The sequence below is a fragment of the Passer montanus genome, unplaced genomic scaffold (genome assembly GCF_014805655.1).
Source record: "Passer montanus isolate IOZ18808 unplaced genomic scaffold, ASM1480565v1 scaffold10, whole genome shotgun sequence".
Classification (NCBI taxonomy): domain Eukaryota; kingdom Metazoa; phylum Chordata; class Aves; order Passeriformes; family Passeridae; genus Passer; species Passer montanus.
Window position 1 is genome coordinate 29,675,082 of NW_024356505.1, and position 12,190 is coordinate 29,687,271.

At 38.8% G+C, this 12,190-nt stretch overlaps 1 protein-coding gene across 6 annotated transcripts in view; it reads right to left on the minus strand.

The window, feature by feature from the left end:
* ZNF438 (zinc finger protein 438) overlaps positions 1 to 12,190 on the minus strand; it is a 52,941-nt gene that overhangs the window by 13,946 nt on the left and 26,805 nt on the right. For 4 of the 6 annotated variants that reach the window (XM_039711003.1, XM_039711026.1, XM_039710994.1 and 1 more), the window contains one exon: positions 8,351 to 8,407. The exons of the other annotated variants lie outside the window; for them this stretch is intronic. In XM_039711003.1, the coding sequence (XP_039566937.1) occupies positions 8,351 to 8,378 (28 nt within the window). In that variant the 5' untranslated portion in view covers positions 8,379 to 8,407. The remainder of the gene's footprint in view (positions 1 to 8,350; positions 8,408 to 12,190) is intronic. 6 annotated transcript variants of the gene reach the window in all.

Consider the following 12,190-nt stretch of genomic DNA (forward strand, 5'->3'; position numbering starts at 1 on the left):
GACTGTGCAAGTTTATTATTTTAAGGGATTAGGATTATAGGGCATTTCAAGAAATTCTGTGAGCAGTGGGATGCTTTCTGGATGCCTTAAATGGTCTCCAAAAGACTCTTCTTAGCAGAAGAACATATTGAAATAACAATACTTTTTTTTACATTAATTGGATTCCATTAAAGAGGATGTTCAACATTAAAATTTCTAGTGGCGTTTTTCAGCGTGGGAATAAGCTACAACTATTTTTAGCATAAACTGCCACCTTGCAGAGGTAAGTCATACAGTAATCCAAGATCATGGGTATATAGTTTGCATTTAAGAAGTCCTCCAGTTTCCTCTCTAATTCAGTCTGTTTTTGCCTGAAATGCCCTTTCTGCACTATTAACCATATATTGATACATGCTAAAGTTTATACAGATCTAACATAACTTAAGAAAACAAAAATTAGATTATGCCACTTTCTCAACTTCCAGAATTGCTTTCTTCTGTTGTTTGAAGTACAGAGGAGAGGCCTTTCACACAGTCCTCTTCTCCAAACTGGAGAGGTATAGACTCTATTGATTGACGGGCTATTGGATGGAAAAGGGATTGGCTGGATGCTCATGGTGAACAGTTCAATGCCCACACGGAGATGGGTGACCCGTGGTGTCCCTTGGGTCCATACTGGGACCAGTGCTGTTCCATACCAGTGACACTGACAATGGCATTAAGTGCACCCTCAGCAAGTCTGCAGGCAAAAGCAACCTGAGAGGTGCAGCTGGCACACCTGGAGGATGGGATGCCTGAGGCACCTGGACAAGATCAAGAAGTGCCCCATGGGAAGCTCATGAGTTCCTGCACGTGGGTCAGGACAGTCCCTGGTATCAACACAGGTGGGGCCAAAGTGATTCAGAGCAGCTCTGCCAAGAACTTGGGGGTACTGGTGGATGAAAAGCTGACTGTGAGCTGCAAACATGCGCTCCCAGCCCAGAAACCAAACTGGGCTGCATCCAGAGCACCGTGGGCAGCAGGGGAGGGAGGGGACTCTGCCCCTCTGCTCTGACCTGGTGAGACCCACCCGGAGCACAGCATCAGCCCTACAGCCCTTGGCATAGGAAAGACATGGACCTGTGGAGCAAGTCCAGAGAAGGGCCATGAAAATGATGAGGAGGATGGAACACCTCTTGTATGAGGTTAGGCTGGGACAGAGATGGGGTTATTTAGTCTGGGGAAGGCTCCAAGAAGACCCAATTGGGGCCTTACAATACCTGAAAGGGGCTGAAAAGCAAGACAGCGACACTTTTTTACAGTGTTTGCAGAAACAGGACAAAGCATAATGCTTTTAAGGTAAAACAAAGTCGATTCAGACTAGGTACAAGGGAGACATTTTTTACCTGCCCATCACTCACACCAGCATCTTGGCTTCAGTATCTCTGTCCCCAGAGAAAAGTATAACATAAAAAATACCCATACTATGGCAGACTTAAACACAAGTTAACACATTGTGAGAAATTTAGTCACTATATTAGCAGCACTGGCAACAGTAATAATTAAGAAATAATTTTTAATTTCTCATAGATTTAGATTTGATAGATCTCTGTATGGTCCCACCACAAATAACTTTTTAAATATGTATGAAATACTATTTCTGCAGGGAACTACAAGTGGCCAACAGCTTTGAGGCAACCTTTTTTAGTTGAAACCTGTAACATAATAGTCACACTATCCAAAAATCACTATAGGTAATCACTATAGGTGAATCACTATTCAAAAGCAGCTTCCTATATATAATGTGGACAATGCATGGCTTAACACAACCTCCTGTAATAAAAAGCCTTTTTTGTGCTAGTGTGTAAAGGAAGAAAGTATTTAAAGTCAGAATACATATAAGAGTCAGCATACATATACATACGAGAATTTTAGACACTTTTGCAGTGAATTTAAAATATATTTATTAGCAGATCTAATTGGTTTTTTAGCACCTCTCATGCAGTGTTTGTGAACTTTAAAAGCCTTCCATTTTTTTGAAGGAACAGCCTTTCAAGTTAGAAGTTACTCATTTCATATTAAGATCAACAAAATTAATAGGTCTTAAGCAGATCAAAATATTTTCATATCAAGAAATGAAAATTGGCATAAAGAAAGCTAGACATAAAGAATCTGTAATTACTTACAACCTTTTCCACCTTTACAGCTGAAAAAACTACACAGATTTTTCTCACTATGGCAGTATAAGAACTAAGGGCTCAAAATGGTTCCTGGCCTCTACAACCACACAAATAAGTGACTGAATTTAATTTCTATTTAAGCACAGAACTTCTTTTTGAGAGACACTGTTAGAAACATCATCAAAGACTGAATTTCAGCTTCTTTACGCCTCTGCAAGTTCCAGCAACCAATTATGTCAGCCTCAGAGTGGGCATTACCTGGGAACCTTGGTGATCTGACAGGATGCAATTGAGTAGAATGGAAATTATTTTGCTATCACTGCAAGTCCACTGGTTATCTTTGTTGGTTTTACCCAGTCATTCTGTTCCATAGAGGACACCATCCCTGAAGATTTGCAAAGCAAAGCTGGATTGATGCAGCCACTTGGGGGAACTAATTGTTCAGAAAATAGTTGAAGGAGGTGATGGAAGCATTGGTCATAAACTAGTAATTCATAACCCCCAAACAGCATTGCAAATATAAATTAGGTACTTTAGAAAGTGGGGATAAACACCTGTAATAGGATTTTTCAAAATTCCGGACAGAATTGCCAGTGGAAATTTCTTTTAGTGAGCTTCAGGAAAGACATGGACCTAAACAGTGATTCATCCACTGTAAAGTCAATGTATAGTTATTTTTAAAGGGTCTATCAAGATCAAATCAACATGGACAAAATTTCAATATGCCTAATGTATGTAGTAATTAATGGACTTATTTTCTCTTAAGTACAGGAAACAGTAACTACCAAAACTGCTACAAAAATTAAGGTAAAATTCTTCAAGAACTATGCAGCATGAAAAGGTCAAGTAGAACCATTTAATTAATAAAATCATAAAATAGTTTCTGATTAGATTTTTACTCTTCTTTCAAAAAAGAGGACATACCTACATCCTACTGAGAGTTCAACCCTCTTTGGGACAGAAAACATGTATGTCTCACTTCAGTAAGGGAATTAGGCCTCTTACTCCCAAAATTTAATTTTTTTTAATACTGACATGCAAACAAAAGACAACACAACAAAAAAATGAAAGTTTTATTCCTGTTAAAGAGTACTTTTTTGTGTGAGAATCAGTGCACCTTTTTTCTAAAGAAAGACTGTATGCAAGAGAAAACAATTAATTTACTACTTCGGCTCAATACAGCAATCATATTTTACTTGAGGCTTTAAAAACATCTGCATGGTGACTTCTGTAGTACAAACCTCAAAAATGTTCCCTCATGAACTGAGGATCAAAAGACTGCCAGTCTTGTCTTGGCCTATTTTGAGTCTTCTGTTATAAATTATACACTAACTTACCACTCTCCAAAGAAAGGGCCAGAAAAACTGTTAAACTCCAAGGATAGCTGGAGAGTATCTTCTGAGGGGTTTTTTTAATAGGTAATTTCACTGAATATTACTTAAGTGGTCTAAGTTTTGAATGGGGAATCCCTATAGAAGGTTTTTGTTTGCTCTAATTGTGCCCCCTTTTTTTCTTCAGAAGCCAGATTTCTTTGGAAAAACTCTCCAGCTCTAGCTGAGAAACACCAAACATTGTTACCTGCAGTTAATTCAGTTGAAGATTAAAACTAAAAGATTAAAGGATCTCCACGGTATGTATATTTTTTCAAAGATAGACATGGATCTGCATTGCATGGGAAAACTAAAACATCTTCTGAAATGCTATGGTCCTGGCTAGACAAATATTAATTTTCATAACATATAAAATTATCACTTGCTGATGAACTTGGACACAGCTAGACCTCACTGGCAGTAGGATGCAGCAGAAAACCATTCAAATTACTGTATCTGACTGATTTTCCTCCCTCAGTGCATAATTACAATTATTTGCAATGCTTATTGGCATTGCTAGCTTGCCCATGCTAACCACACCATGCTGTTTAAAGGCAGCGCTGGTTCTCGAGAGAAGGGGCTGGATGAGCTGTGGGATACACTGCAGACAGGTGACAATGCATCAGCAAGGCCGGGCAGTGAGGATGGAAGCGGAGGATGCCGCCCTTGCCCGGCCGTGTCCGTGCCCGTGTCCGTGTCCGTGTCCGTGCCCGTGCGCGGAGCCGGGAGCGGAGCCGGGAGCGGAGCCGGGAGCGGAGCCAGCAGAGGGAGTCGGTGCCCGTCCCGCAGCCCCGCTCCGCGCGTCCAGCCCGGCTCCGAGCCGCGGCTCATGGCCACCGCCCCGCTGCAGGCTTCAAACAACACACAGGCCTAATAACTGGCCTAATATTTTCGTAATGTTAAATACGGCTTGTCCTGAAAAATCCCCCAAGCCGCAGTCAGGTACACAACCGCACCCAACCTCCGCACAACTTCGTGACGAGTTACCTTAGTATTTCAAAACATTCTACCTCTGAAAACTCTTCAGTCAATTCATTGTTTTGCATAACTTGAGAGCATCCTAAAGCTAAGCAGCTGAGCCCTCCTGTTTGAAAGTAATTACTTCTATCAGCATCTTCTACAACTGCAGTACAATTATTCTGCCTGAGATGAAAAAAAAATCCTTTACTGAACTTGTGTTAATCTAGTCAGTGCCTGAAATGGCACATCCGTGTTACTAGAACCACTAGTATTTACACTAGATGTTCTTCTTTCAGTAGACAAATGAAAATAAAGCACTGTTACCAACGTATTTTCCCATCCCAAGGAATACCCTGAAATCTTTGTCAAACTTTCCCGCTTTCATCATTGCTCAGCGCATCACACAAACCATCTGCATAAATAAAGATGCAAGCATCTGCTGTATGGCAAATGGTCTCAGGGGCAGATGTTTTTATCCTTGCATTCATGTCACTGGCTTGGATACATTATTTGAACAGATGTACACAATCTGAAAGTGTCGTGTCCCACAGTGAAACGTCTCCAACTGCTTTCTATCAAAGTACATAAATGCTATTTGCACCTGCATTTATGTTAATGATACAAAGGCAGCAGGGGTTCCAGCAAAGTGAGAGCTGATGCTAAGAAACACATTTACAAGGCTAATGGAAGTTTGAGATCTCCCAGCACCAAACAACCATACTAACATGGATACAAAGTGTGCAGAACCACACTTGACCTATGATTCTAAAAAAGTTAAAATAAACATATTCAAAGAACAAAACTATTACTTTAGTGTGTGATACCCTTTTCCAATGGATATTTTAAAAAGACAAAACCTATTAGATAAATAAACCAGGACAGTCTTATATTTTGCAAAATATTTCTCTAAGATACACAATTCTTTCATGTTAGAGTAATTTAACAAAAATATTTTATAAATCTGACAATGCCAACAGTATTTCAGTTCACTAAGGCACAGCAGTATTGTATGCCATGATGGAGCATTATAAAAAATACCAACACTTGCTCAACAGTAAATATTTAATATAAGTGTGAATAGTCAAATATAATGCTTCAATGACTGTTGTCATGTCATATGTTGTCATATTAATGAAATGATAATTTCATAATCCTGAGGAAGAAATAAAATCTGACAAGTTAGACACTTATTGTTCAGAAAAGTGCATCTAATTGAACATGGTGTTTCAATTGCTTGCTACTTAAAAGATAGTCACGCTTCTTATAAAATATTTTAAAACTGAGAAAAATACAGATGTCTTGAAGGAGTACGGATTAAATTACAGAACACCTGCTATTACATGACAAATGGCAGCAGTGAAGTGTTTAGCTGTCACTCAAAGACCTTGCACTAATCATTACTTCCATACTTAACTGAAAAATAACAAGTACACTCAAAGTACAGAAACACTGACAAATATGCCACACTGAATGTAACTGATGAATAGGTTCCATTTCCAATCTAATCTATTCCCTAAAGTTTTATTTGTAAGAAATGTACCAACATAAGAGTTGTACATAAATCATCACAAATTACTAATACCCTGCATGTTTTCAAAGTGCTATATTTAAGAAACAAGTGATACTTGATATGAAGACAAAAAAAGTATCATAGTAAAAAAAATATACGGAGACTAATGTATTTGTAGAGTATCATCATTTCACACTGATATAGCTCCTGGTCATGATCTAGGGAGGTTCTGCAAAGAGATCTTGACAAATTAAGAGGACTGGGCAACACCAGCCACATGAAGTCCAACATATAAAGTGCCGTATTTTGTCCCTGGGATGGAGCAACCCTGGAGGTACAGACTGGGGAATGAGAGGCTGGAGAGCACAGCAAGGAACCTGGGGGTCCATGTCCATGGCAAGCCGAACCTGAGCCAGCAGTGCCCTGGCAGCCAGGAGGGCCAACCCTGTCCTGGGGGCACCAGGCACAGCATGGCCAGCAGGGCAAGGGAGGGGATTGTCCTGCTCTGCTCTGCCCTGGGCAGCCTCACCTGAGTGCTGGGGGCAGCTCTGGGTGCCACAATATACAGAAGATACGAAACTGTTAGAAAGCATAAAAAGGAGTGCCACAAAGCTGGTGAAGGGCCCTGAGGGGAAGCTGTGTGAGAAGCAGCTGAGATCACTTGGTCTGTTCATCCTGGGGGAGAGGACACTGCGGGGAGACCTCACTGCAGTTTTGTGAGGAGCAGAGGAGGGACAAGTGACAGGACATGAGGGAATGGCCTGAAGTTGTGTCAGGGGAGGATTAGGCTGGATATCCAGAAAAGGTTCTTCACCTAGAGGATGGTTGGGCACTGGGACAGGCTCCCCAGGGCAGTGGTCACAATAGCAAGCCCAAAGGAATTCAAGAAGTGTTTGTACAATGCTCTCATGCACATGGTGTGACTCTTGGGGGGTGCTGTGCAGGGCCAGGAGTTGGACTCTGTGATCCTTGTGGGTCCCTTGCAACTCAGGATATTCTGTTTTTCTGTGACTTCTAACATGGAAGCTCACTTCTAAGTTTACCATTCCCTCTGGGTACAAGTCAGTAACAGGATACTGACTGGAATGGATTTTGATTTAGGGGAAAAAAGAAAAAGCCTTCAAAAAAGTTTCAAAGCAAATTCTTAATCGATTTGAAGTTTACATAGAGCTTCACAGTCTATATTCTCCTATTACTATTCAGAAATGGCTTTAATGTAAGAGTATAACCAAAGTCAAATTCCTGTTACTTAAAGGAAAAATTAAACGAATGCTTTTAAGTATTAGAATTGAGTACTTCAGTCACAAGCATGGGAATGTAGAGCACACTCTGGGATGGGCAGCTTTACCCAACAGGAAGTACTGTCTGCCTTGAAAGAACAGTCCCAAGAGACACAGAATTAATCACCTGAAATCAATCAGAATGACATGCTTCTGGAACAGCTTCCTCAGAATTATTATAGCATCATAAAAATACTCAGTCTCACAAAACAGGTAAAGTATAAACTTACATGACAGTAAAAGCTCAAGGCTTCAAATAAAGTAATAGATAGTGCTCTTCCTAATTAACATAAGTACTAACAATGGAAACTTAACTGACAACCAGCAATGGTTCTGAAAGGTCCATTAGAGCTGATGTCGTATCCATCAAACGTTCACTCACATTTAAGTATCATTAAAAATTACATTAATGTTAAAAATCATACTTAAGCATTAGCATTGAGACACAGATCAAAAGGGAAAGGAAACTGAAGTTACAGCTACACATTTAGAGGTTTGAGAATACACAAATACCCTTACTAATAGCAGAGGGAAAAAATCAAGACAAAACCCTAGTGAAAACTAAATCAAATTAAAGACAGCTTTTAAAGAAACCACATAGAAGAAAGAACTAAACAAAAAGAAAAAATAGTAATGATGGGAATGCTGAAGAAAAGGCATTTAAAAAAAATAAGTTAACATTCATTCCTGTTTCTGCTAACTGTGTAGCATAATTTACAGATAGATTTTGACCCCATTTAATATGGGGATCAAATACAGCAGGGATTTTCAAATATATGAAGATTTTTTTTAAAAATAATAAAACCTGAATACTTCATTCTGCTGAATCAAAGAAGAAGCAGATTTATGCTTCTTCAAGTTTCAACTACAGGTGTTAACAGTAATTAGCAATGCCCTAAAGAAGAATATAATTTTAGCTGCTGTAATTGTTTAAAGTGATAAATCCTGCAGTAACAGCTTTTCTTTTTTCAAATCATACCACAGCAGAATACTAGACACAAATGATATAGTGATTAATAATAATGATATTTCTTCAACATTTTGAATCACAAGCATCTAATTTCTAAGTAAAGTATAGAAAGCATACTATACCTGCAGAAACTGTTAACGGATTCTGCATTATGCCCTTTAACAGTTACGACAATGTTCCTAGAAAGAAATACAGATACTTAGAAGCTCTGATAATTTCTTACAAACTAACAAAAAAAAAATGAACAGGACAATGGCAAGAGTTTCCAGACTTGTACTTCAGAATGGATCCCAGTATGTCCATAGCTCTCAAGAAAACATCACCAGAGATTAAAACCAAGGGTTTCTTTGGACCCCCATGTGTGCTCTCCATATTTCAACACTGTGTACTACTAACTTAGGCTTTTTGTGATTAAACAACCTTCTTAAAGCCAGGAAAGAGGACAGTCATGAATCCCCATATGGCAATACATTCTGAAGAATCACAGACAATATAGGGTTAAGCAATCATTTCCCTTCAAACACATGGACCTGTTGGGGAGGATCCAGAGGAGAGCCCCAGTGTTGATCACAGGGCTAAAGCAACTCTCTATGAAGACAGAGCTGGGGCTGATCAGCCTGAAGAAAAGAAGGCTCCAAGGAGACCTTACAGCACCCTCCAGTACCTAAAGACAGCCAACAGAAAAGCTGGAGTGGACTTTTTACAAGTGCATCTGCAGATAGGACAAGGGGTATTAGCATTAAATTGAAAGAGGATAGGTTTAGATTACATACTAGACAGAAATGCTTTACTGTAAGGGTGGTGAGGCACTGGAACAGTTTTCCTGTGAATGCCTCACCAAGGCCAAGCTGGATGCAGCTTTGAGCAGTGTGATCTAGCAGAAGGTACCTGCCCAGGCAGGACTGCTGGGACTCGGTGGGGCCTTTAGGGTCCCTTCCAACCCAAACCATTGTGATTCTCTGTGACTGCATGGATCCGACATAACTGTGTGACCAGCAGACTCTTCCATGGATGCTACAATGAAGACACTACCTTGCTCTTGTGAACCAAACATTACATTGCCGCCTGTCCTGAATGTGCTGATGGTATTTACAGCAAGATGTGACACACTGCATTTGACAAAATGGTTTTACATCAAATGGCCACCCAGTAAATCAAGAGTTGGCTGCTTCTTTCCAGTGCAGTTGAGTGTGCTGTTCAAGCTCTGCTGAAGTGGGATTCAACAGTCAGGGAGGAAAGACACAGGATAATACAATGACAATATAAAAACTACTGTTCTCCACTTAGATTTATTTTTCATAAAATGGCCTAGCTTTTGGAATGGCTGCATAATAGTTTGGTTCAACGGAACACCACTAACATGTTACACATCACAAAGGGTATGAAGCTCTTGTTCTGCTGATGCAGCCAGAGGCTTTGGGAAGGCAACAGAAAAGTCCATTGACTGATACAGATGGAACTAAAACTTCTTGTGGGTTTACTCAGATCTTGGTTTTCATATATCCATAGTGAACATCTACAACATTCCCACAAACAAAGCCAGCTGCACAGACGTGGAGACTGCTGACTTTCCTGACCAATTTAACAGCCAGGAGAATCTTTCATCAAGAACATGCCAGACATGCACTCAGGACACATCTTCTGAGCACATGATGTTCCAAAGATTAGTTTTGATTAAATACAGAATACATAGGACAAATAATGATGCAAATACCAAAAAAAAAAAAAAAGCCTTGAACATATTTCTTTACTATCATGCAAAAAAAATTGACTCTCAAAAAGCAAAAGTGAGGTTCTGGAAGAAGATGGTTCTGTAGGTAGCCATAAAGTGAAAAGAACACCAATTCCATTCTCGGGAAGTTCAACATCCTGAATGGATGAACACTGAGCATGGCTGCTGTGAGGAGACCTCTCACACAGCAAACAGGTGAAGCTCTGGCACCTGTATCTTCTGTTCTGAGCCACAGCTAACATGCAGCTCTGGTGCATCAACCAGCACCTCCTGGCAGGGTGCTGATGCCCATCAGCAGATCCCCAGCTGCCTCAGAGAGCCTCTGTCCGTGGTACTTAAGCAGCCAAGCCATGAGCTGTCAGGCCCAGCACTCAAACACACACTGGCTCATCTAAATGCAGCTTGATGTTGTGGAAGCATACAGACAGCTCCCTCTGCACACTGAAGAATGGAACAGGCCACATCAGTAGAATTTTGGAATGGTGAGACACTTCCGGAAATCAGTGTGGCTTTCCAACTTGTCTGTCACCCACATTGTAAGACATCCTTCCTTAAGGCCATGTTGATAAATAACAGCTTTTCAGAGAATCAAAGTCTGAAGTTTTTCTTCCCCCTTAGTATTTACAGGACTTGAAAACACTCTGAAACATTTAAACCAACACATATTCTTGTAAAAACAATTTGAGAAATTATATTCAAATAAAGCTTCTCAAATTTACTCTTTCAAAATCACATTGTTTTTCGGTTTCCATGTTCTTTCCCTGTGTATAGGAGCATTAAATCATGTTAAGAGGGTGCCCCTTATAGCTACCATCAACTTTTAGAATTATAACAAACCAGACTTCAGGATACAGTTCAACAATTCTTAGAATACTATGTGGAAATAGAAGCTCCAGATATTTTTCCAATGTTCTTCCCAGACACACTCACAAACCCTAACACTACAATACAAAATTGGATCATATAAAACCAAACATTGTATAGAGGCATCTATAATTTGAATTCAACTCTAACTGCAGCAAGATAATGGTATTAACCTAGAAAATCAGTGCTTATTTGACAGACATTGATCACAATAATAATAATAATAATAATAATAATAATAATAATAATAATAATAATAATTTTAAAATAGTATAATTTCTCCAATTAAAATTGATAATTTCTTTTAGCAATTCATTAATAGTATTTTTATTATTGTTGTAATATGAAAGTACCTTCCATTACATTTTATACTTGGAGATATTTAATCAAGTAACCTCTCTTTTTGGAAAAACTGAAGAGCACAAGATTCTGAAATCAGGACAAATTCTTATCCCTTCAAATTTTTCTATCCATCCTCATACATATCGCTGTGTTAAAGCATGTTTTCTTTGACTACATATAATTTACAAAGCAAACCATAAACATTGTGCATTGGTCCCATCTGTGTTTTACACTGTTTTCAAATACATCAATTGTGATCCTGTCTTTTTGATCCTTTCTCTGACAGTTTTTGACGCTTTTCTGCTAGGCTCATGTTTAACAGATATTTATTATCTATACACATTTTATGCATGTCCTAAACATAAAATAAAGTCTCAAAAAGTTCTGTACAATACATTGATTCAAACTTTTAGAATTTGAAGATTATAACATCCACAAAACTACTTATGCCTGCCCTGAGCAAGTCTGGGGGTATTTTTCCCACTTCACTATAAATCTGGCTTGATATGACTACTTTCCATTAAAAAAATAAAATAAAAAAAAATCCAGCTGATGTTCAAAAAAAGCTATGCTTAGAACTAAAATTACTAATTTAATTTTGTACCTCTTTTATGTTCTTACATCCAGAAAAAAATTTAGGCTGGTCTGCAACTAATAATTCAGTATGTCCTGATGTTCTTATTGAATACTGAAGAGGCAAATGTTCTTTCACTCTTCCCTGGTTACATTTGATTCCAATACTGGCTCTTTCCAAATACACGAATTTCTATCTGCCAATATCATAAATTATTCTCCACCTGAGAGCTTATAAAAACTATGAAGATTTTAAAATTCTATATAATGTTAAAATTTGTTTTGCTCAGTATATAACTCTACCATAAGACTCTAAATAAAATCATTCAAGTCACAGTATTCCAGAACTGAAATTAGTTTTCTAGAAATCTGCTGACTACTCAGAGATGAAAGAAAAGAAATCTATTACAAGAATTTCAAGTGAAGTGGCATTGAAGCCGGACAGAATTAG